Source organism: Amblyomma americanum, chromosome 3 (assembly GCF_052857255.1).
Source record: "Amblyomma americanum isolate KBUSLIRL-KWMA chromosome 3, ASM5285725v1, whole genome shotgun sequence".
Classification (NCBI taxonomy): Eukaryota; Metazoa; Arthropoda; class Arachnida; order Ixodida; family Ixodidae; genus Amblyomma; species Amblyomma americanum.
Genome location: NC_135499.1, coordinates 72,248,541 through 72,274,675, shown reverse-complemented (window position 1 = coordinate 72,274,675; position 26,135 = coordinate 72,248,541). Strand labels below are relative to the sequence as shown.

The window sequence follows — 26,135 nt, the reverse complement described above, 5'->3', positions numbered from 1 at the left end:
AAAAAAAAATTCTACTAAAAGCGTCTGGCCATGAATCTGTGAATTGCCTATAGACTTTCAATAGGACTTGTATGGTCTTAGACTAGTCGGTAGGATTTGCCTGTAGAAAACCTACAGTCTTGACTGGCAAAAGTCTATGGACAGTCTGTAGACTGTGTATAGAATTTTTTTTAAGGACCGTCCCCAAGTGCTGCTCCCGCTGCGATCTTGCTTTTCCTTGACGCTGTTTTTAGGCTACAATTGAAACCCAGTAATTGTTACCCTAAATAAGAAATATCGGGGATTTGGAGGATTATTCCACTGAATCCTGCACACACACACACGCGTGCGCGTGCACATGCGCAAACAATGAGTGTTGAAATCTTGGGAATACTGGTGCCTTACGTGTAACGCTCAGCTATTGTCATTTTATTTTTGGCTTCCAATATGTAGGAGGGTTATATTTTCGTTTCTGTGTTCTAATAATTTATTTTTCCTCGTTTTCCTTTCATTTGCGCCGCCTTCGCCCCGGCAAGAAATAAATGTGCCAGTGACTACTAGCAAAGGTAAGCGCCGTTAATTGTTTCGGATTCATTTCTCCCGTTGACAGTCGCTCACAGTGAAAGCCAAACTGTCGCGGTGAGCGCGTAATCACACTTACTGGAAAATCCGAGCTGAAAAATCTGCCAATTTTCACGATGTGTGCTTAACCTTATTCTGCTGCCCTGAGGCAGATCAGGGCAATTTGTCATGCATAGAAACGCCGATAGGGTGAAAGAGCTGGTGGCAGCAGATTTTAATGCGAAAGCATTTCTTGTGTCATGAGTGGCGTGTACTGTACATGTAGGCAGAGCGTGTCCGCGCGAACTGTCAATCATCCATTATACGTGTTTAATGAATAGAATACATGATTAAATATGTAAGTAATTAGCATGATTAAATGAAGCAGAATAAATTGAAATGATGAAATTAAATTGATTAAGTTAAGCAATTAACATGAATGAATAAATGTCCAAAATGAGTAATTTATTATGTATTTATGTAATTGAACAGGGTAATTATATAAACTAAGCAATGACTTCACAGATTATTCGGCGATTTAATAAAAACACTGATTAGTTAATTACTAGGTCAATTAAAGTAATTATGTACATTCATTCAACAAATTTACCGCAATAATTAATTATGGACTGAATTTATTATTTCGTTCAATTAGTGTATTACCTCACATATACATCGGTAATTTAATCTAATTGATGAATTACTTAATTACTGAATTAGTGCTTTGGTGTTGTTACTAGACGCTCTAGCAACGGAAACCCATGTCTTCGGATGTGGTAGAACCGAAGTTAAAGCGAAAACACGACTTAGAAACGGCAAAGACGTATGGAAACGAGCACGCAGCAGCAAAATCGGCAGTAGTAAGAAATGCTTTCGCATTACTGCTCCTAAGGAGACCTAAGGGCACCCCTGGGATTTTTATTGAGTGCTCACGACGCATTCGTTACATCACTCATAACGAGCAATTCTGGAAAAAAGCAATTTTGAGCGGGAAACCTTCCATGAACGCAATTTTCCATGAACACAATGTAAAATTTCACTACAAAAATGAAGATATCCGCAGAGCGCCCGACGGCAGTCTTAATTTCTTTTTTCTAATAATGTTTTTGCTATCGTAAAAAGCGTTTTTCATTGATTTTTTATGGGAGTGTTAACTGTTCGACGCGATCGATGCAAACACATTAAAATAATGATTTTGCTAGATATCAAAAAATGGACCATTACCTTCAATATTTCTGTAGAAGTATCTTACAATTTTCCAATTTTAAATTTTTTTGTCTTTAGTAGTTGGACATGATATTTGGTCCGATTATCGCGGCTGCAACGCCGGCATCAATTTTTGCGCCGCAAAAAGAGGAAACGTCTCTGAAAGCAGTAAAGGAAAATGGCTCGTTTGCGACTGTTTGTCAGCAGTGGTCGGCAATCGATGCTCGCAGTTCATTTTCAAATTTTGGAGGTCACAAGCGAGTAAACCGCGTTATGTTTTCAGGTTCTAGTGGCACGGCCACCCCATCCGGGATGTCGACGGAAACGCAAGCAAGCATCACTGCGAAGAGTGCAAGCTTAACTGCGACAGTGTCTACTGGCAAGACCACATCGATATCGATAGCTACGAGTTCGGGAATTACGGACAAAGTCACCCCTGTTACCAGAAAAACCCCAGGTGCGCCAACGACGTCGAGCACAACTGCGGCAACCACTAAGAGTGCCTCTAGGAGCACAACCACGTCGACGACAGCTCCGATAACTACTGCAACGAACGCAACCAGCAAAACCACTACCGTGACAACCTCAGCAACGACCTCGACGACAACTCCGATAACTATTGGAACGAACGCAACCAGCAAGAGCACTACTGTGACAACCTCAACAACCACGTCGACGACAACTCCGATAACTAGTGCAACGAACGCGCCCAGCAAGAGCACTACCGTGACAACCTCAACAACCACCTCGACGACAACTCCGATAACTACTGGAACGAACGCAACCAGCAAGAGCACTACCGTGACAACCTCAACAACCACCTCGACGACTACCTCTACAACAACCAGGAAGACGACCTGGACATCCACTACGACCTCTACAACTTCCACCACCACAACCACTACGAGCACCACCTCAACAACTACAACCACAACTTCAACGACCACAACAACGACTACAACAACTACAACGACTTCAACAACAACTACAACCACTACTACTACGACATCAACTACTACAACGACTAGCACGTCTACAACGACAACCTGTAAGAAAAATCGCTTGTTTTTTAAGTATATGTAGTGTGGTAAAATGGCTTAATTTGAAAAGCGCCAATTTATAGCATGTGCCTGTGGGCTTCAATTAAGAGAGATATGTGTTAGGTAATGCGCGCTCATCGTTATCCGTCTTGAGAAAATTCGCTTTCCTTTCACATCAGTAATACTTGACCAGTGTCTCTTCATTTTAAAAGATGTTGTGAATAATCTAATTACTTAATGCAAGAAGCGGCTGCCGTCGTTCCTCGACCAAATACTAACATTTACAATAATTAGGCACCCGCGCGCTTCCGAGCCGAGTAAGCTGTGGGCACTCACTAGAACCGCTTCAAATAATTAATTAATCCTTCAGAGATCAGAGACAGGCTGCAGTTGAGTGCGCGCGTGGCATTCACCAGATGACAAAAAGCAGAAACAGTGGGCTCAAGACTCATCGAAGGTGCTAGTGTTCCTCAGTGTAGGTGCTCAACTACTGCCCTCGGCGTAAAACTGAGATCTTGTACTATGAATACGAAAACTGCAGGCATGTGCGAGAAGAATTTTTTTTAGTAAGCTTAGAGCGTTGTTGAAAAATCGCGCGTTCAAATGAGGACCTCTTTAACCGCAACATGAGTTTGAGATTCAGGATTAAGAATTGCAACAATGAAAGCGTCGACCTATTTTAAAGTGAGGTAGGCTCTCGAGGACTAGTTTAGTATGAGCGCATCGCGACCTCAGGCAGTTATTAATCCTTTTACGATTAATCATAAGATTACAAAACTCGTGCTATCGATTACCGACTGCACATAAGAAATTATTTTATTGCAACTTTCATTCATGAGCTAGGTATATTGCCCAGAGCGGTGGGGCCCACAATATATACTGCATGCCTGATTATCCCGGAGTATATATATAGGAACATGAATATTGACATAGACGAACGGTACACCTATTAAGAGGGAGCTTCACTCGATTAGCCCGTAGAACAATGGAGAGCTCGAGTGAAGAGGAATTGGGCAGGGACCAGTTTATACCGGGCCTAGCCGGGTGTGAATGGGCAGTCGAACCGCATGCCGGCAACAGTGGAGTGGACAGCCAGGAAGCTTCACCTAAAGCTTTCTGAAAATTTTTAAAAATACGCTTTTTCATTTAGAAGAGCGCTTTATTTTTCAGCATAGCATTGTCAGCGGTGAACAGTACATATGGACTTAGTTGTAAATAATAAATGGCGACTATCTTTTTTTACGCGCAGTGAATAGACGACATGTGTACTCATCTTTATCTGTAATGCAGGGCTTATCTTTGTTCTATACCGCATTTTTACTTTTTCTCACAGACCGGCCAAGGGACCCAAGCTACATTCCAAGGAGTAAGTCCTGCGGGCTTACAAACCCGTACTCGATGAAATTCTTAGCAGTCATAGGAGCTTGAAACGTGCAACGCCAAAAGGAACAGAAGGGAAAGGTGAACGGGAAAATTTTTTCGTGATTGCTCTGTCTATTCAGTATACCCCTCGTTGGGAAGCCAGCAGTGCACAACTGGCAGCGAGGGGCTGGAAGTGGTAAAGGAATACGTCTACTAAGGGCACGCAGTGACAGCTGATCCAAATCATGAGAGGGAAGCAACTAGAAGGATAAGAATGGGGTGGAGCGCATATGGCAGGTTCTTTCAGATCATGAATGCCAGTTTACCAATATCCCTCAAGAGAAAAGTGTGCAACAGCTGTATCTTATCACTACTCACCTATGGGGCAGAAACGTGGAGGCAACGAAAAGGGTTCAGCTTAGGTTATGCACAACGCAGCGAGCCATGGAAACAAAGACGATAGGTGTAACGTTAAAAGACCGGAAGCGGGCAGAGTGGGTGAGGAAACAAACGCGGGTTAATGACATCCTAGTCGAAATCAAGAGGAAGAAATAGGCTTGGGCAGGGCATGTACTGCGAAGGCAAGACAACCGGGTAACGGAGTGGATTCCAAGAGAAGGCAAGCGTAGCAGGTGGCGGCAAAAAGTGAGTTGGGCGGATGGGATTAAGAAGTTTGCAGGAGGGGGTGGAGGCAGGTGCCAAAGGACAGGGTTAATTGGAGAGACATGGGAGAGGCCCTTGGCCTGCAGTGGGTGCAGTCAGGCTGATGATGATGATGATGGCTGCGCACTCCTCGTGTGCAGCCACGCCGCAAACATGTGCACCTGGTTTTCGCCATTTTCTTGCCTTTAGTGGAACACTACAAAATTTCGAGTCAGTTACTCGAGAGTTTTTCGGAAGATGAGATGCATATATTGGCTGAATTTCGGAAGAAGTACTTGGAGCCGCTTGGCTTTTAATCGCTTTATTTTACGGAAAGTGTATTATAAGGTTAGGACGATTGCTTCTGTAGCGAGTGATGGGGGGGTATTTTTAACACGAAAGCGTTGGGGAGCTCGTGTCGCAGAAGAGCCATGTCGGCGTATTTTGCGTTGTAATACGAGAATCTCCAAATAAAAAAACTCTTGTGGAGATACGGGAAATCGAGCCAAGGTCTTTCAGATTGAGGCGAGCCGGCACAGAACACGCGACGAAGGTTTTTTTTCCTTTGCTGAGAAAACTCTACGAAGGCTCGTTGGTTCGAACTGAATAAAAAGTGGACCTATAGATATTAAAAGCGTTGTGGTCTTTGAATACGTGAATTGTTTTGTAGCGAGAGCTACACTGGGATACCAGTAGAGAATTTCGCCGTGAGGATAGACAGTTGTGCGCATGCGCCGTTACCATGGCAACCAGGTGCGGCGTGCACTTGGCAGTCGCCGCCATGGTCGCCGCGGCCGCACGCCCGCTCCACCGTCAGAGCCGTGCCGAACAGCGCGTCGCATGCCCAGCATTGCGTATGAAAGGCGGAGAAATAATGGGCGGCTGTATCACAACGTTACATCATCATCATCATCATCATCATCATCATCATCATCATCATCATCTTCATCATCATCACCAGCCTTACTACACCCACTGCAGGGCAAAGGCCTCTCCCATGTCTCTCCAATTAACCCTCTCTTTTGCCACCGTCGTCCACCCTTTGCCTGCAAACTTCTTAATCTCATCCGCCCACCTAACCTTCTGCCGCCCCCTGCTACGCTTGCTTTCCCTTGGAATCCACTCCGTTACCCTTAAGGACCAGCGGTTATCTTGCCTTCGCATTACATGCCCTGCCCAAGCCCATTTCTTTCTCTTGATTTCGACTAGGATGTCATTAACCCATGTTTGTTCCCTCACCCACTCTGCCCGCTTCCGGTCTCTTAACGTTACACCTATCATTTTTCTTTCCATGGCTCGCTGCGTTGTCCTTAACTTAAGCTGAACTCATTTCGTTAGCCTCCATGTTTCTGCACCGTAGGTGAGTACCGCTAAGATAAAGCTGTTGTACACTTTTCTCTTGAGGGAAATTGGTAAACTGCCACTCATGATCTGCGAGAACTTGCCATATGCGCTCCACCCCATTCTTATCCTTCTAGTTATCTGCCTCTCATGATCCGGATCAGCTGTCACTACCTGCCCTAAGTAGACGTATTCCGTCACAACTTCTAGGCTCTCGCTGCCAATTGTGAACTGTTGTTCCCTTGCTAGGCTGTTGAACATTACCTTGGCTTTCTGCATGTTAATTTTTAGACCCATCGATCTGCTCTGCCTCTCTAACTCAATGATCATGATTTGCAGTTCACCTCCTGAGTGACTCAGCAAGGCAATGTCATCAGCAAATCGCAGATTATTTAGGTATTCTCCATTTATTCTTGTTCCCAACTGTTCCCAATTCAGGCCTCGAAATACCTCCTGTAAACATGCGGTGAACAGCATTAGCGAGATCGTGTCTCCTTGCCTGACGCCCTTCCTTATTGGAATTTTATTGCTGACTTTATGGAGGACTATAGTAGCTGTGCAGTTGCTATATATATCTTCCAGTATTTTGACATAAGGCTCTTCTACCCCCTGATTACGCAATGCCTGTATGACTGCTGAGGTTTCCACTGAGTCGAATGCTTTCTCGTAATCAATGAAAGCTATATATAGAGGTTGGTTATATTCTGCGCATTTCTCTATCACCTGATTGGTAGCGTGAATATGATCTATTGTGGAATATCCTTTAAGAAAGCCTGCCTGATCATTTGGTTGATTAAAGTCTAACGTTGCCCTGACTCTATTAGCAATTACCTTAGTAAATACTTTGTAGGCAACGGATAGTAAACTGATCGGCCTATAATTTTTCAAGTCCTTGGCGTCTCCCTTCTTACGAATTAAGATAATGTTTGCATTCTTCCAAGCTTCTGGTACAGTCGAGGTCATAAGGCATTGCGTATACAGGGTGGCTAGTTTTTCTAGCACGATGTCCCCTCCATCCTTCAACAGATCTGCTGTTACCTGATCCTCCCCAGCTGCTTTTCCCCTTTTCATTGCTTCTAAGGCTTTCTTTACTTCATTTTTCGTTACTGGCGGGATGACGCATTGCTGTGCACTGCTGTCTTTCACATTAACGCTCTGATTACATTGGCTACTGTACAGGTCTGTGTGGAACTCTTCGGCTACGTTAACTATCTTATCCATATTGCTAATGACATTGCCCTACTTGTCTTTTAATGCCTACATCTGGTTTTTTACCTATGCCTAGTTTCCTCTTCACTGCTTTTAGGCTACCTCCGTTCTTTAGAGCATGCTCGATTCTCTCCATATTAAACTTCCTTATGTCGGCTACCTTGCGCTTATTTATTAGCTTTGATAGCTCCGTTAGTTCTAGTCTATCGGTAGGGTTAGACGCCCTCATGCTTTGGCGCTTCTTAATCAGATCTTTCGTCACCTGAGATATCTTTCCGGTATCCTTTCGAACTGCCCTACCGCCTACTTCTACTGCGCACTCCGTAATTATTGATTTCAGATTATCGTGCAATGAATGAACATCAAGATCGTCTTCCTCAGTTAAAGCCGAATATCTGTTTTGCAGCGCTATCCTAAACTCCTGTGCTTTCCCTCTTACGGCTAACTCGTTAATGGTCGTCTTCTTCACTAGCTTCTTCCGTTCTCTCTTCAATTCTAAGCTAATTCTAGACCTTAGCATTCTGTAGTCGCTACAACGCACCTTTCCGAGGACGGTCACATCCTGAATGATGCCAGTTTCACCATTGGGGCTCTTCCAGGTCCACTTCCTGTTTTCTCGTTTGCAGAAGAAGGTATTCATGATCCGTAAATTATTTCTATCCGCGAATTCGACTAATAACTCTCCCCTGCTATTTCTAGAGCCTATCCCATAGTCACCTAACGCGTGGTCGTCAGCCTGCTTCTTGCCCACCTTCGTATTGAAGTCGCCCATCAGTACAGTGTACTGCGATTTTACTTTATTCATTGCCGACTCTACTTCCTCATAGAAACTTTCAACGGTCTTGTCATCATGGCTGGATGTGGGTGCGTAGGCCTGCACCACTTTCAGCTTGTACCTCCTATTCAGCCTAATTGCTGTAGCTGCTACCCTCTCCTTAATACTATAGAGCTCCTCTACGTTCCCAGCTATATTCTTATTAATGAGGAATCCCACACCTAGTTCTCGTCTATCCTCTAATCCGCGATAGCACAGTATGTGTCCGTCCTTTAGTATTGTATACGCCTCACCTGTCCTCCTAACTTCGCTAAGCCCTATCACATCCCATATAACTTCCCGCTGGTTCCTCGAACAGCACTGCTAGGCTAGCCTCATTAGATAAAGTTCTAGCGTTAAACGTTGCCAGGCTCAGATTCCAATGGCGGCCTGTCCGGAGCCAGAGATTCTTAGCACCCTCCGCTGCGTCACAGGTCTGACCGCCGCCGTGGTCAGTTGGTCCGCAGCCGCTGGGGATTGAGGGCCGAGGGTTAATTGGTTTGATCATAAAAGGTTGTGGCCAAGTACTACACCAGGGTGGCCAAATCCTGCTCTGGTGAGAGAGTGCGTTGTCGGTTCTGGTCACCAAGATCAGGCCGCACTCCAGGCCTGGTTATGCAATTCCATCAACACGCGGATTTTTTTTTAAACCCGGTGGAGAATTGCGCGGCACCAGGATTTGAATCCCGGTCCTCTTGCACGCGAGGCGGATGTTCTACCTCTACGCCATCGCTGCAGATCAACGTTACATATGGATGCTCAAAAGGAGTGTCCAGCCGCTGCTAAACCGCGGTATAGACAAGAGAAGATTAATTCTTCTTATCCTGAGGTTGTCGCCTGGCACTTGGCTACTCAACAAAGAGAGAATGAGCGTAAGAAGGCGAAGGGAGCAGCAGAGACGCCCGAACAGAGAGAGGAACGGCTTGCCAAGCGGAGATGCGAGACTGCCGAGCGTAATAGACGGCGCATAGCCGCCGAGATTGAGCCCAATGCCTCGCATTGCTAAACATACAGGGACCACAGCAAGCTCAGCCAGGGAAACGTACCTCTCGCTACGTATATCCTGGCATAGCCGAGCTAAGCCACTGCCAATTTTTTTTTGTACTGATGCCTGCATGAGTAAGGAGTATGGTAATTTTGAAACGGGACCCAATAACAATCGCCTTCTACTCAATAAAGCATTTCAATTGACTGCCATGAGCTGTGGTAACACAGCGCTATCTATCTTGTGGAGATAAAAGTAAATGCGAATAGCTTGCGCTGAGATACGATGGGTGGCGCTATGACCATGTTTTGCTTTAGGGTGCCTCAATGCCAGCGCCGCCGCTGGCATCGGGGCACCTAGTTTTGCTTGAGTTTGAATTTGTGGAGTTCTACGTTCCAAAGCGACTCAGTCTATGAGGGACGCCGTAGTGGACGTCTTCGTTAATTTCGGCAACCTGGGGTTCTTCAACGTGCACTGACTTTGCACAGTGGTTGCGGATTTGAATCTGGAGGACCGCCAGATGAAACGCTTGTAGACGTCAACGGTTCGAACGCGGAGCCCGGTGATAACACGACGGTTTCGCCCCTGTGGGCGGTAGCGTGGGTGCAACCCTCCGCGGCATCTTCGGGCTTCAGACGGGTAGGCAGCGGTGACCGGACCTGTGTGCGTCATGTTTTGTGCCGGTGTCAAATATTGTGACGACGACATGGAACCCGTACCGCCCGAACGCCTGTGATGTACGCGTCTGTGTGCTGTTGTGGTCAACCAACTCGCGCCAACAGAGACGCAGACCTCCATCACGGCCTCTCTTTTTGTCTTTTCTTTTTCACTACAAATATCCTCTCTTCCCTCACGGCGTGGTCGAGGTGTCCACCGATATATGAGATACTTACAGCGGCTTTCCTGTAAAATCACAATCACAGCGGAGACGTATTGCTGCCGCGGTGGCTCAGTGGTTACGGCGCTCGGCCAGTGAATCGTATAGTACCCGGGCTCGAACCCGACCGCGACGGCCGCGCTTCGATGGAGGCGAAACGCTAAGGCGGCGCCCGTGTGCTGTGCGATGTCAGTGCACGTTAAAGATCCCCATGTGGCCGAAATTATTCCGGAGCCCTCCACTAAGTACCTCTTTCTTCCTTTGATCTTTCACTGCATCCTTTATCGCTTCCCTTACGGCGTGGTTCAGGTGTCCGCCGATATGTGAGACAGGTATTGCGCAATTTCCTTCGCCAAAAAGCAGTTAATATTATCATTAATTTTTTAAGCGGAGACGTACAACGGGCAATTCAGGAAGCAGCGTTGTTGTTGTTGTTAGTGGCTATTTATTAATAAATAACAATGGAAGGAAAAGATGTTGCTAGCCGCGGCATCTGCCATCTAAACCTGAAGCACCTGAGCTGCGGCTAGCGGCAATAAAATGACAGGGAGAGGGCAGCGTCACTGCAGCCCGTTCGTGATCACTGGGCGGCAGATGGGCTGTTTTCAGAGGCCTCCTTGAGACTCCGAGCGATTTGTTCAACGTGCAAGGCGTCGCGCCGAACGGGCGATGGCGTTCCGTGGACTCCCTGGTAGCGCTGCAGCACGCTGTCGCGTTCCACTTATATTTATACTCCAATTTTTAAAAGCGAAAGCATTTACTACTCCCCTCCGTGGCTTCTACTAATTTAGAAGAATCCTTGGGAAGCGACCACAAGATCATAAGTGTCTCTATACCAACCGCCAGGATCAGAAGAGCGCTAGGAAATGTACAGATCACTTAATGGAAAAAATTCAAAGAATGCCCGCCGCCAGAAGGAGGCATTAAAATATTCAAGAGTGGACTCAACTAATCAAAGATGCCCACTCAAACAACACTCAAACCATCCCACAGGCCGTAGAAGCACCGGAAGTAGATCGCCACCTATTGCATCTATGGGAGGCTCGAAAAGGCCTCACTAAACGCTGGAAATAGCAGCGTCTCAATAGAAAACTGCAACTACGAATTGCTGAGATTACACAGCAAGCGCAAGCATATGCTATACAACTGTCTAGACAAAACTGGTATGAGTTTTGCGCTTCCCTGAAAGGCACCCTAAGCACAGCACAGACATGGACCATCTTAAGATGCATGGTCGACCGTAATAAGGCCAAACCAGTTACCAGCCGAACTCTCCAAACAGTTGCCTATAAGTTTCAAGGCAAAGACCAAGACCTCATAGCAACCATGCATCGCAAGTACATAGGAGAACACACCGATTTATGTACCCTGACCTACGAAGGACAAGAAAATCCAAGCTTAGACGCCCCTATAACGGTATCTGAAGTTTATGCTGCAGCAAGAACGGCTCAGCGGAACACAGAACCGGACGGAGACAAGGTTACCAACGCTATAATTCGGAACCTCAGCAACGACCACCTGAAGGACCTAACAGACTACATTAACAAGAAATTATGGGAGAAAGGCCAGGTACCAGCTGAGTGGCGCATGCGGAGATCACTATGATTGCCAAGGTCGGGAAACCATCGGCAGTAGAGTCCCTCCGCCCAATCTCCCTAACCTCCTGTCTGGACAAAAGGTATGAAAGAATCATACACACCAGACTCCAGAACTATATAGAAGATAACAACTTTTACCCCTACACTATGATGGGATTCCGAAAAGGCCTCTGTACACAAGATGCCTTCCTAAGGATTAGTGAAGAAGTGATTAATACAATACCCACCCACGGAGGAAACCTTGTTTTAGCCCTGTATTTAAAAGGAGCCTTTGACAACATCTCCCATCAGGCTATCCTAGAGGACCTGAGTGGTCTAAACTGTGGAGAGAGGATCTTTAACTACATCAAGGCTTTCCTCTCCAACAGAACTGCCACCACAGGCATTGATGAAGTCCGTTCTCAACCCTTCCACATGCCTAACAAGGGTACTGCTCAAGGGGCTATAATATCCCCCTCCTCTTCAATACTGCCATGCTAAAACTAGCAAGAAAGCTTCAAACGCTGCCCGACATAGGCTACACGGTCTATGCCGCTGATATAACTCTATGGGCTACACACGGCTCCTTAGCCCAAAAAGAAGCCCTACAAGAAGCCATACGCAGGGTTGAAGAATTTGCTGCGGAAAGTGGTCTGGAATGTGCCCCGGAGAAGTCTGAGGTCATTAGATTCCACAAACTACCTTACGCATCCCCAGGAGAAGTTGAGCTTTTCCTGAGAGGACGCAAGATTAATGAAGTGGACAAGATCCGGCTACTGGGGCTCTGGCTTCAAAGTAACCTCAGATACGACCATATGATCAGAATCATCAAAACAACCGTTAATCAAATCTCAAGAATGATCCGCCTTATTACGTGGCACCGCAAGGGTATGAGAGAAGAGGACACCCATAGACTCGTCCAGGCCCTAGCTATGAGTAGGATAACATACGGCCTCCCTTACCAAAAACTTGGCACTGTGGAAACCAGAGCTATCGATACAATCATAAGAGGGGCTTATAAAACTGATCTCAATCTTCCAATAGCCACTTCTACAAAACGACTCCTAGAGCTTGGTCTGCACAACACTTTTATCCGGCTCCAAGAAGCCCTCTTGGAAAGTCAGAAAGAACGGCTTATAACAACAAATGCGGGAAGGACGATTCTGTCTAAATTAGGGAAATGGCCGGGGCTGGAGACAAGAGAGAGATAAATCATTTATTATTTCATTGAAGTGTTCTACGAGTCAGGTAGGCGGACTCCTCAGTTCAGGACTCCGGTGGCTTGGGCGGATGCCTGGACCAGTCTGATGATGCGACACTGGTCCTCCAGACCATTGCTGGTCAGGGCTGCCTCCCACTGCTCGTATGATGTCTGTAATGTTTTTAGATGAGGTGGTTTTTGGGGACAATTCCAGGAAATGTGAAACAGCGTAGGCTTTTCGCCGCACCATGGACAGAAGGGGCGGTATTTGGAAGGGTAAAGGAAGCTATACAAGTACAGGTTAGGGAAGGTATTCGTTTGTATTCGCCTCCAAAATGTGGTTTCTGTGATGAGTTTAATATGGGGAGGGGGTTATATTCTACGATCTAATCTAAGCATCTCCAGCCGTTCCCCATAGTTTGATGGTAGAGGGGTGAGGTACGGGCAAGGATCCACTCGGCTTAGCTCACGAGCTAGATCGTTTGCCGCCTCGTTGCCTTCAAGACCTGAATGGCCCGGGGTCCAAGTAATGTTATGGGGGCAATGAAGTGTAGGTGAGAGGCCCGACGGTATGAGTAGAGCCGCTGTCATTTTTGGGACTCTCCCTGTAATGTAATATTGACAGGCTCGCTTCGAGTCACATGCATCATGCTCATCAGCAAGGCAGGCGACAAGCGAGAGCAAAGGCACTTCAGAAACAACTAGAAAAAGACCGTGAGGCCATCTACGTAGACATTAGGGCCTACCCCACGCCGGGAAAGTTCTCAGTCGCTGCGATTGACCACCAGCTAAAACCGGCTATCCAAGCGTCTATCTATGCAGAAAACCCTCCTCTGCAGAGGCTCTGGCAATAGCTATCACCATCAAACACAAAGACCAAAAAGGAGAGTCGTCCCACGTCATGACAGACTCCCAACAATCCTGCCGAGACTTTCTTAATGCCAGGCTTCCCTCAAGAGTAACAGAGCTACTTGGAAATATAAGCCAAATACACAAACTAACATGGACACCTGGTCACGAAGGACTAGCTGGCAATGAGGTAGCCAACGATCTAGCCCGAGATTTACCCAACCGGGCGGATCCTCATCCCTACCCCACGCCCATGCCTAGCACCTATGGTGAGAGATTAGAACATATTAGGCTGGAGCGCAGAAAATACCCACCCCCCTCACAAGAAACTCGACTCCTCCGAAGCCATAGACTGGAGGAAAATTCAGATCAACACTTTCCCTAACCTGTTCATCCGACACAAGATTATCCCCACTCAATATCAGAATACATGCCCTTGGTGTGGAGCTTGCCCTACGCTCTACCACATATCGTGGGAATGCACAGCGAAACCAAAACACTTAACAGTGCCCAACCCGACATATGAGCAATGGGACGTGGCCCTGACCAGCGAGGCCCTGGATCAGCAACTAAAGTTGGATCAGCAAGTCCGTCAGTCAGCGAAAGCCAGTGGCGCCTTGGACTAGGGGTGCCACCCAAGTTGCTCGAGCAACCTTCCCGAATTGCAATAAACGTTTTATCTCTCTCTCTCTCTTCGCCGTGAGCGCCGTGTGCGCGAGTTTGACCTTGAAATGAGGAGAAACCACATGAGAGCTATGGCGTCACTCAGCCGCCGCCGCCGCCGCTGAAACCGATCGCTGGCCTCTGCTTAGTCACGTGACAACCATGACGTCATTAAACCGCAGCTATGCCGGAGCCGTGCGCTCGCTCTATGATAACCTCCGCTGCCCCTCAGCCGGTGGTGACGGATTGCAACAGCTCTCGACAATTTAACGGCATTAGTCGTCATAGGTGATCCAGGCGAGACGCCTCGCGAACTGTCTGCGTTTCATTGGTTGCGATGACGACCGGCCGAATCCGATCATCCAGTGGACGTAGCTCGCCGAGAGGATGCCGCACAGACACGAAGAGAGGCGGATAGAGCGAAACGTGCCGCCGAGACCTCGGCAGAACGTGAAGCCCGTCTCGCCAAACGTCGCAATGACGATGCTGACGTTTAGCCAAACTTTACCAGGCTTAAATTTGAAGCTTTTGCTTTGGCTACTTAGGTTTAGCCGCGTTAAACCTTTGCCTAATTTTTTTTAATGATTTATGCATTGTTTTTAGCCGGTAGAGTCGCTGTAGGTAATTTCGGATATCCCGTGCTGGAAGAGAAACAAAATTTATAGGATTGCACTTCAGTCTGCTTAAGAGGAGAAATGCGAAAGCATTTCCCTTTCCTGTCTTTCTCCCTCCATTTTACATTTTCATGTTTGTTATTTGAAATTTTGAGTTTAATTTTTACTTATATTTATTTTTCGTGTTCTTTTCGATTTATTTTCAATATTTGTTCATTTTTAGTTTTTGTTTTTATTTTATTTTTATAATTTGAAGAGTCACTGCGGGACGTGGCACGACTTCTAGCCGCATCTTCGTTACGACGCCTCTCGAGTCGTGCGGCGCGTTGTTCTGGCGTGTCTTCAGCGTGTTGCCTCTTCCTCGCTTCGTTCGGTTGTTGTTGCGTCTCTTTCGCGCTCTCCATAACGACTACAATACACTAATGGTGACTTCCAATCGCAGAGTTGGAGCACTTCTGGAGCAACGTTTCCTGCTCTTTTCGGAGCAACTGTATTCCAAACGCAGATCTGAGGCACGGATCGCGTCTTCCAATCGTAGACAGGGAGCGGTTGTCGCGCCGAGATTGTTCCGTGGAGCAGTCGGGACTGCTCCGCGGAAATCGGCGGATCCGGCCGGAAGTTTGTGTGACGTTATTTTTCAGCGGCGCCCTACATGCTCTGGCCTGCATGCTCTGGCCAGAGCAAGTGTACTCCAATCGCAATTTCAGGTCGCGCGCTCTGCGCCGGATTGAGGCGCTCTGTCACAGAGCGTGCAGACCGCCCTGGGCCTGCGATTGGAATTCACCATTAGGTGAAGCGCATATTATATATATATATATATATATATATATATATATATATATATATATATATATATACACCCACGAGGCGACACCTCCTCTCCCTCTACCCCAGCGGAGCACATCTGGTGGAGTGAGCGGCGGCGTCATTGGCTTCGCCATCTGTTGGAGCTCGGCTGCGGCGTTTCTGGCCAACGGCGGCTCAAGGTCGTTCGTCGGCCACGGCATACGGCATACGGCAGAAGTGCGCGCCGAGCCGAAATGGATTGCTAGCTGGCGTAGTAAAGCTTTCGATTTAAAAGGCGGATTGACGGATGCTGTTTTGAAAAGGCCGTGATTGGATGTTTGGAGAGGAGCGACAGACGCAGCGATGTTGTGCTGAACGCTGATATTGCGCTGGACAAATTCTCTAGAAGAGCGCCTATTATAAGCGACAGCTTTCGGTGAAGCGTCGCATCGCGCTCAGCATAGCACGGCCTTAAATAGAGCTGAGGTCGGGGTGTCGTAGGCCTTAATGCTTACCTATGGCTTCTGCTTTCGGTCATAGCTCACAGCGTTCTGGCTCTTCTTTGTTGATCTAGCCTTTGCGGCATTTACAGTTTTTAAAGCGAAAGCATTCTCCCAATGCAGAAGTCTCCGCGCTTTCGCTACGTATATCCTGGTCTAACAGAGCTAGGCCATCAGCAATTTTTCCCGAGGAGCCCACTTATAGGGCAACCGGCCACGGTGGCTCAGTGGTTAAGGCGCTCGTCTACTGAGCCGGAGAACCTGGGTTCGAACCCGACCGCGGCGGCCGCGTTTCTATGGAGGAGAAACGCAAAAGGCGCCCGTCGTGATGGAAGAGATAAAGGAGGGAGTGAAAGAAGAAAGAAAGTGGTGCGGTAGAGGAGGGCTCCGGAATAATTTCGACCACCTGGAGATCTTTAACACCCGCCGCGTGGCTCAGTGCTCGGGGTGCTCGGCTACTGATCCGGAGTTCCCGGGTTCGAATCCGACTACGGCGGCTGCGTTTCGATGGAGGCGAAACGCGAAGGGCGCCCGTGTGCTGTGCGTTGTCAGTGCACGTTAAAGATCTCCAGATGGTCAAAATCATTCCAGCCTTCACTTACGGGGCTGTTCGGGTGTCGGCCGCGATATGTGAGACGGTTACGGCGTAATTTCCTCTCCCTACTTCATTCTCCTAAAATGTTCTATATTATGCGAACACGCCTTCCCACCTCGCCTACAGGATTATCGAAACAGTTTTTTTTCTTTGTGACAAGCGAATACCAAGACATGGGGGTTGCATTCTCTTTTGCCTAAATTAGGTTTTGTCTGACCACGATTCTTGTCAGCCGCCTTGTGGAAACAATAAAATGTGTTTTCAAGAAAAAAAAAGGCACGTTTGTTTTCCCATGGCCGCTAAGTAAGGAGTATAACTGGACACACAGAACGAATGCACGAGCAAGATATTGCTGACTTCATGTGCTTGACGCTTTTTGGCAAAATGCCCAGTATTCGCGGATAACTTACAGTAATTTCTGGCCGATTCGTAATCTTGACACGTTCGTTTCGCCTTCACCGTTTCATTGCGCCAGGCCTTGAAGGTCTCCTGTGCCACACCCACGCTCAAGCCTTCCTGGCAGTTGTCACTCCGGCCAGCTGCGACTTTGTCATGGTTGATGTGCCCGTTTCTTCGCCCAGACCCCATCCTGTTTACACGTACTTGGCGACCATCGAAACATCCCCAGGTATTCAGTCCTCAAAGCGACTTCGCTAAAGTGCAATGTTCCACTGACTTGTCTGGAGCCCACGAACGTAGCTCCGGGCAGTCCGTTGGCGTTATTTGCAAGAGCCCTACAGTGCTCGAAAAATATGTTGTTGTGATTTGATATGGACCGAAGTTTACCTGTAATATTGTAAGACGAAAAGCGCGAAAAATAAAACACACGGACGCAAAGCAAGGCGAAGGACAAGCCCTTTTCGTCTTACAATGCATTAGCCATAGTATGAGCACAACAACAACAACAACGCATTACCAACTAGCCCCCACCCACACCTTACTTTACCTGTAATCCCCAGTAGGTTAATATTGCTCAAACGACTGCGGTACATGTCGCCAATCTGCACGGGAGCTCGGGCTATCTGGATAGCTTTGTGGAAGATGGGGAGCGGTGGAAAACATAATGACGCACGAATGGAGCGACGTTATTCGCAAAAAGAACAGAGCTCATAAGACCGGGCCCTTGTGTTTACGCGGGGTATAATGAATATAATAATATCGTCTGTTACCACCGCTCATGCTTGTGACAATATTTTAACTCAGGAGATTGGCGTCTGCCTTTTGTCTGGAGACGATGCTCGAAAGCATATTCATAAAACATGATTGATGACACAAAGACAAGGATGGAAATAGGTAGATAGAAATGGTGAAACGTTTGATACAATCTGACATTATCGAATGGCAAGCTGCAGATGAAATAGGTGGACATGTACGGTAGCGGGAAATAGGTAGATAGAAATGGTGAAACGTTTGATACAATCTGACATTATCGAATGGCAAGCTGCAGATGAAATAGGTGGACATGTACGGTAGCGCATCACCATTTGACAAGCATGCTTTCGCCTGCCTGTCGGTCGGCTCATGCCTGTCGTTTACACCCAGAAATTCATTCAACATTCATTCATTCTTTCTTTATTTTTATTTTCTCACTATACAGTGAAAAAAAGAGACAAGGAAAAAGCCGTTCAAGCGCGGCTTGAGTTGTCCTTGGCTCCACTTATCAGGCAGTGGCAGCAGCGAGAACAGCACAAAAAGCAATGTTCAAGGACGCTGCTAGCTCAGTCAGTATAAAGCAAAACATGAGGCAACAAAAATGGAACCATAGCAAGTGATACAAACATTCAAGTTATCAAAATAAACTACATCACACTGCACCAATTTAGCGCATGTCACATGGTACACAAAATAATAGAGGAAGATTCAGCGGATGAACATGGCGATGAGATCAGAGAGTTGCTGTTTAGAAATGTCGATACCTTGATTTATATAGTCAATTAACATACGTTGTAGCAGATCATGCAGCATTTGTCGACCGTAATTAGTCCAGCAGGTAGATATTTTCCAAAATGGGGCAAACCTTGTGGTGTATACTGAATTGGCTAAGCATAGTCTGGCAATGTCGGTAAAATGATTGCTTCCGCGCTTTTGACAAAATAATACTCTCGTGATAACCTAAACCTATATAGCTTCGTAACTCTGAGTATATTGACCTGTTTAAAAAGCTGAGAAGAAGATTACAGGCATGGTACGTTAGCAATAATGCGTAGAAATTTCTTTTGTGTTATTAGTAACTTGTTTAGATTACCCCCTGTGGTTGTGCCCCATAATAGAAGTGAATAAATAAAGTAGGATGCGAACAGAGACCTGTATGCGATTAACTTCATGCTCTCAGGTAAAAGACACCTGTTTCGATTTACTATCCCTATCGTACTGCTGAGTCTGTTCAACACAAAATTCACATGGTCATCCCACTGCAAGTGTTCGGTAAAATGTACTCCAAGAACTTTGAAGCACTGCATAATTTCAATCTTCGAAAATTTAAATATTAGGTCAGTAATCATGGCGGCCTGTTTATCTCTCGTCCAGATATCTAACGCTCTCAAGTCATCGTTTGCTTTTACAATTGCGTCATTGACATTTGGAGAGGCAGTGACTATACTGGTGCATCAGCATAAATAATAAATGTAGTTTCTGGCCCTTTATTAACCAGATCATTTATGTACAGAATAAAATGCAAAGGGCCCAAAATGTACCCTGCGGGACGCCGGATATGATTTTCTTCTTGATGGATACCGAAGTGTTAACAGTAAGCTTTTCAACAAAGATAGCTTTCCAACAAAGTAAGTGGAAGCCCACGGATGCCATAGTGCTCTAATTTTTCGAAGAGAATGTTATGATTGATATAATCAAATGCCTGAGTGAAGTCAAAAAATACGCTTACAAAGAATTGTTTGATCTCGAAATTGTGCAAAATATACTCTTTTTGTTCCAGTAGTGCCAATTCTGTAGATCGGTTCTTTTGAAAACCGTACTGGGATGTTGTTATAATGCCATGTTTATTACAAAATGAATACAAGCGGTAATCAGTTATTCTTTCAGGCCTTCAGAAAACACCGGAAGGATTAATATCGGACTCTAGTTGTAGACTTCATGCCTCGAACCCTATTTGCATTTCTGACGGAAATATACCCACAGATATGGAAAGAATGTAGATGTAGCAAGCATGTGGATTATTATATCAATAACATGTTTAATCGGCCTAATCTGTACCCCGTTTGCATAAAAAGCGTGAGAGTTCTTGTGGTTTAAAAATATAGACTGCACTTCGTTTGTATCTGTGGGTTCTAATAAGAATGAACTCGTATTTACCTGTCCTAATACATTATAAGCAACATGCGATACAAAGTTAAGATCTCTATGAACAAAATAATCATGAAATGCATCAACCATAGCCTGCCCAATAATTGTTTGATCCTGGTAGATGATTTGACTGACTGCTTCCTTCCTTCCTTCCGACCTTGAACCGCCCTGCTAGTGAAATAGGGACAGCACGAGGGCCAGATACTCTGTCGTAGGAATGTGCAGGCAGGAAGGAAAGCCCGGTGCGGTTTCGCAATCGTGAGGGAAGATGGCTTACAGTCGCATCCCGACAGGAGGACGCTTTAGTTGGGCTAGACAGCAGGGAATGTTGAAGGCGGATGCGAATTAGCTGTTCTAAACCCTTAGAAAAATACGGAAGTAGAGATACTGCTATATAGTTTCCCAACTTGTTTGCCTCGCCTTTTTTATATATTAAGTTAAAAGCTGTGACTTAAAATTTTTAATGTCTTTTTTTTATTCTTTTTGCACCAGTAGTGCATGCTCTGTAGACCTATTCTCAGCAAAAACATATTGACAGTCAGTTATTACGGAATGTTTGTGCAGAAAATGTTGAAGACGGATGCGAATTAGCTGTTCTAAACCCTTACAAAAATACGGAGGTATAGACATTGGTATATAGTTTCCCAACTTGTTTGCATAGCCTTTTTAATATATCACGGCTACCCTGGCTAGCTGCATGTCGTTATGGAATTGTGCTGTCATAAGTGCGGCTTTATATATGTAGGTTAGGCATGGCGTAATTTTGTCAAGAATATATTTAACAGGTCGGCTCTGTATATTGTGTGCATCAAGACTACAGGTATCTTAATTTTCTGCATATTGCAAAAACTTCAGCTTCATCCATTGTTCCAAGGAAGAGGGATGCTTTTAACCTGCCCCCTAAAAAATTGTAGATGTCAGCATTAAATTGGCTAGAGCTTACTTCGGAGAATAATTTATTAAATGTGTTTGCGAGGTGTGAACCAAAGGTTTGTTTACCATCGATTATTAAACTTGTTATCGTCCTGCGTGTGTGTTCCTATTTCAGAGTAAGTTTAAGCGCCCCCCTTTTTCTTTGGAGTTGCTGGGATGCTGGTTAATAAATAAGTTGCTAATGTGAGCGACCTTTGCTATCCTAATTTCTTCATTTAAATGATTGTGCAGTGATTTATACCTGGCTAGTACGTGCGCTTCCCTAGATTGAATGAATTGTGGCAAACCATCTTGCATTTCTTTTTCAGAGTTTTTCGTAGTTTCTTAACATTAACTAGGAAGAAAATTGACGGCACCAAGGACTCGCGAGGCATGCCGGGAGGATGAGGCTTCTTAATGAAATTTGGTGGCTTGTTGACTGTTGCACAGATTGGATTTCTTCACCGTTCAGTTCCGTTTCCATTGACGTTTGTTGTGCTTCGTGGTCGTTTATTTAAGCAGCACGAAGTTCATTTGAGATCCGAAGCATCCGAAGGCTGCAATAACCGAACTGCAACTAATATGGTCACTGTAAAAAATGCGCAGTTAGTGGAACTTTGTTCCTGTGTGGTAAAATTTACAGATGTAATCTGCTTTTGATCTGAAGCGCGTCAGTCTATTCACGTGAAGTTGCGCTTGAGCTTACCCTCCTGTGTTGTGTTTCTGGCTGTACGATCGAGAAACGGAAATAATTTTTTGTTTACCAATGGTGCGCGCTCCTCTGAGAGACTATTGACGGTAAACAAACTTTACATTGTCTACGTCATAGTAAATTATGGCTGCAGGGAAAACTTCTAGTCTCATTTTCGGTAGCAGTGCAGATGTTAACCTGCTTTTTCTTTCTGAGTACGCCCCGACCATGTCGTTTCAGTGAAGAGCTTATTTATGAGCTGCTATGGATGACAAGTGCAACTGCGCGGTTGAATTGTACACTGCTATCGGCGTGGTTCATTCCAGCCTGGCTCAGAAAAGGTTGAAAAAAGTGCTTCGGAGCAGCAAAAAAGCGATGAGACGACGGAAGAAAACCCAGCATAGAGCATGTTTTCTTCCATAGTCTCGTCCCTGTTAGCCGCGGAGAAGCACTTTTTCAATATGGATCACCAACTGGCCTACAACACAAACTTGTTAAGGAGGAAAAGTTGCGTGCGCAAGCATGGACATGGCCGTCACTTACGTGTGGTAGGACAGGTTTCCGCTTTCCTTAATTGATGTTTCTGCAAAAAATGCTTAGGCGCAGCGATAGGACATGGCGAGTGCTTGCAATTAGTACGCGCAAAGAAGTTTCTCCTATAAGCGTAAGGGTTCGGATAAGTTTCTCATTGCACGAACTACATAGCCTATGCACGAACATGGGGCGCGAACCCGCAGTAGCAGAAGACACCAATGAAACGTTTTTATTTTCGCTATGCCAAAACAGAATCTCCTAAAGTGTGATATATTAAGCACTAACATTTTTTCTGGTAGAATATTTGCTGAAAAAGTGTCTGCCAAACGCGGAAAATTGTTTTATACGTTTGGCTATATTTTGCGACACGAAGAGAGAGCCCTCTCCCAACATGGGGAAATTTGGTGCTCGTTTACACCTATCTACTTTTTGATCATTCACTGCTATGTACAGTACACTTATTTTATTACAGGACATATTGGTTTAAAGAAAAGTTTTCTAGCAATATGTTTTTAGCGAAAATTCGTATTTCTGCAGTCGTTGTTATGTTTTAGGCCTAACACTAGCCAAGCCATGTAAGGTGCCTCATCTTCAGTGAATTCCCATGGTAAATGAAGTGCCCTTATAGGAAACTCGCATAGACAGTGGCGCTATCTTTCCCTCTAGGTAATATTAAGGAGCTCTGTGCCATTCATCCAAGGATCGAGCGGCAGTCTGCGCGAAAGCAAAAATACAGCGTCGACACTGCTGCTTGTAATTCCGTGTTCGTCTTTCGTACAGCCCTTTCCTCTAAAACATGAGCCTAGAATATCAGAACAAACGGTTCTAGTTTCGGCGGCTGCCACCACGTGTCACGTGGCGCTGACCGTCCGAAGTTACCACGGGAGGTTCGAATGTTCGGCACACCACATTCATTTTCAACAACCGTCAGATCTGTTCAGTGCGAGCGCAAGAACCATTTTGCAAGTAGATCTTTGTAGCACGTATGAAGATTTAACAATCGCAACGACATCTTTGTGCAGCATCTCCCCGCACGGCGCAGCACTGTTTACAGATTAGCTACAAACGTCGGTGCACACTATTCTGAACATGGAGGTGACAGTCACGTATGCAAATGTCTGCATTGAATTGCGCGGCGTTTCGTACTGCTGGCCGGCAGATGGCGTTAGCTGGAGTTCAGGAAATTTGGGCTCGAATGGTGAACCACGTACACCGGCAACGCGCTCTACTGAATTGTAAGATTAGTGCACTACGAGTGTGTTCCGAGTCAGAATGGTATGATGTTTAGAGACGGTTTATGACGGCCACGACTACGGTTAGAAGAATTGTGGAAGGTACATTGATTCGTGGGCGGCTGCAGCTTTCACATTTAGTCATGCCTCCAGTCTGTGCTCCTGGAGGTGTACTCGGCGCATTTCGCTTGCAGCGTCACTGGAGGCGCAGGTAGTGCAGCACGCGAGGAACACTCCGGACAAGGCGCTTCTCATCGCGGTGGACAGAAGCGTGCTTCACCGCGGCACCCTCGGGCCGCAGGCGGTGGCGAGGGGCCTCGTCCAGAAGGTCGTCGACATGAGTGCTCACGGGCTGGCGCTCAGCGACATCCGAATCACGGAGGCCGACACGGGCGCGGTCTCGCAGGACGCACAGGTGAGATGGGGCTGTACCGATTTCGTTCGTTGTTGACATCCGATGGGCGTTCACTTTTTCTGAAAGATCCCGTCTACCGCAAACTCTGCTTTCGTCTAGGCTTTTTGTGTTTGCTAAGGCTTACAAAAGTGAAGGCTTCTGATGACGATGATATGATTCTCAATTGCTGGAACTGGGCTAGGTAGAGATATACGAAATCAGGATCTCCTCCAATGGCGTCGACCTTTAAGCGCGTCGCTAACAAATTGTGGTTGAGATATGGCCCACAAACAATTTTGTTTCGAAAAATACATTTGCAGACTACACAATACCTTTTTCAAAGTACATTTTTGTTCCGGCGGTTTCTTGATGACGACACCGTTCAGTTAAGGACTCCACACACAGACGAGTGTAAACTGCAAAGTCGCACTGCACCCCCATCCCTTTATTTTAGGTGGATACACCGGCGCAAGATTTCAAAGAAATCTGAAAGCCTGGCTTAACAGCCCGTTGGCATGCAGAACTTGGTTTCTTTGCAGCTCTTGTTAGTTGCTAAAGCTTAAAACGATAGCAAAGGGCTGTAGGAGCGCTATACACGGCAGGACGGCTGCCCAGGACTAGCGCAGTGGAGAAAACATATGGTCAGAGACAGGAAATGAGACTGAAAGTAAGATAATTTTTAGGCGTTGTTCTTTTATTTATAGTCGTGCAAGTTGGTGACACGACCAACCATAGCCGAACTATAGACAGTATTCGTTAGTGACTGCGACACTGCTACTAGCGTGGAAAGCACAAGGACAGAGGCAAAAGGAACAGACGAGACAGCACGCTAGACTTCAACTGACGTTTAATGCACACGTAACAGATTTTAACACTTGCTTTCGGCGCATGCTCAGGAGACTGTGCCCCCGCCCCCCTCCACTTTATCAAGAAGCAGGTGGTCAAAACAAGGAATAAACATTTAAACCAAATTGATGCGCAAGTTTTTCAACAGATAGATTATCTCCATTTTTCTCACGCACTTGTCCCCTGCCTTGTCAATGCAAAATGCCTCAAATATTTCCCTGTCACCCTGCCTATGAAGCCGCCTCAGCACTCTGGTGTGGCTAAAGAGTGGAACACATTTTTCTTCATTACCGCCTGCTGTTTTTATTTTGCATTTGCGGCAATGTGCGGCCAAATGGCCTCCGGCCATCAGAGCTGCGACTGTAGACCGCTGTTTTCGTAGCCTTTCATTAAGGCACTGGCCTGTTTGGCCAATATAACACTTACCACAGGTCAGTGGGATCAGGTACACTACACCGATGGTGCAGTTCACAAACCGCGTGGCGTGTTTTGTTGCGCAGGTTTTTGCCTGGTAAGCATTGTTCACCATTCGGCACATCCTAGACAGCTTTTGTGGGGCTGTCAAAACGACACGGATGCCGCACTTTCCCGCAGCCTTTTTGAGGCGATGGGACAAGTTGTGCATGTAGGGCACCGGCACCGGACGTCCCCCCGGGCCGTCATTGCAGCAGCCTGCTGTCTTGCGTCCCTGCCGGAGCTCTTTAATAAGGCTCTCAGCGACGGACGCGAGTATGCTGTCAGGGAAGCCAGCGCTACGCAGACGGGGGACCTGCTGTTCAACACTCACGTTCACTTTGTGTTCACAGGACTTCTGAAGAGCGGCTCTTAGGCAGTTCAGTGCTATCCCTCTTTTTACGGTTCTCGAATGGGCCGAATTATAGCTAAGAACAGGCTTTTTTGAACGAGGGAAGTATGTCCAGCATAGTGATCTACTACTAAAGCTAATGCTGAGGTCAAGGTAACGTAAGCAACCCTCATCAGGAACCTCACGAGTAAAACTCAGACCCTTACCACATTCTTGGAAAACACTAAAAACACTCTGGACCATGTCATCTCTTCCATCAGGCGACACACTTTTTAAAACAAGATAATCATCAACGTATCTAAAAATTTTTGCAACAAAAGTCTTGTCCACACGCGAAAAAATTTCTTTGTCAATAGACGCTAAAAACAAGTCGCTTAAAACCGGTGCAATACGCGAACCAATACATATGCCTTGCTTCTGCAAGTAAGAAGCATTGTCAAACTCAACAAGTGTAGAAGAAAGGTAAAAGCTAAGCAATTCTAAAAAGTTATCTACTGAAATCCCAGATGAATTTTGGAAGAGAGTCACACCCAGCGCATCAATGCGCTCTCTGACCGCTGTGCAGAGTTGTGTCTGTGGTATAGAGTAAAAAAGATCTACTACGTCAACGGAAAAAGCAT

General features: G+C 46.2%; 1 protein-coding gene across 1 annotated transcript; it reads left to right on the top strand.

Moving 5' to 3' along the window:
- The first annotated feature begins 519 nt into the window (after positions 1 to 519).
- LOC144123827 (uncharacterized) lies at positions 520 to 25,539 on the top strand. The gene is made up of 6 exons (XM_077656567.1): positions 520 to 545; positions 2,030 to 2,794; positions 4,120 to 4,152; positions 23,665 to 23,885; positions 25,211 to 25,221; positions 25,305 to 25,539. Exons 2-6 carry the CDS (start codon positions 2,059 to 2,061, stop codon positions 25,537 to 25,539), a joined length of 1,236 nt encoding a protein of 411 aa, XP_077512693.1. The 5' UTR covers positions 520 to 545; positions 2,030 to 2,058.
- The last annotated feature ends 596 nt before the right edge of the window (positions 25,540 to 26,135 follow it).

Bases quoted from the DNA above. Each gene is read 5' to 3' on its own strand.
- LOC144123827 (XM_077656567.1), top strand. From the start codon at position 2,059: ATGTCGACGGAAACGCAAGCAAGCATCACTGCGAAGAGTGCAAGCTTA. The intron at 2,795-4,119 runs GTAAGAAAAATC...TTTTTCTCACAG, and splicing joins CACGTCTACAACGACAACCT to ACCGGCCAAGGGACCCAAGC. The intron at 4,153-23,664 runs GTAAGTCCTGCG...TTTCGCTTGCAG, and splicing joins CCCAAGCTACATTCCAAGGA to CGTCACTGGAGGCGCAGGTA.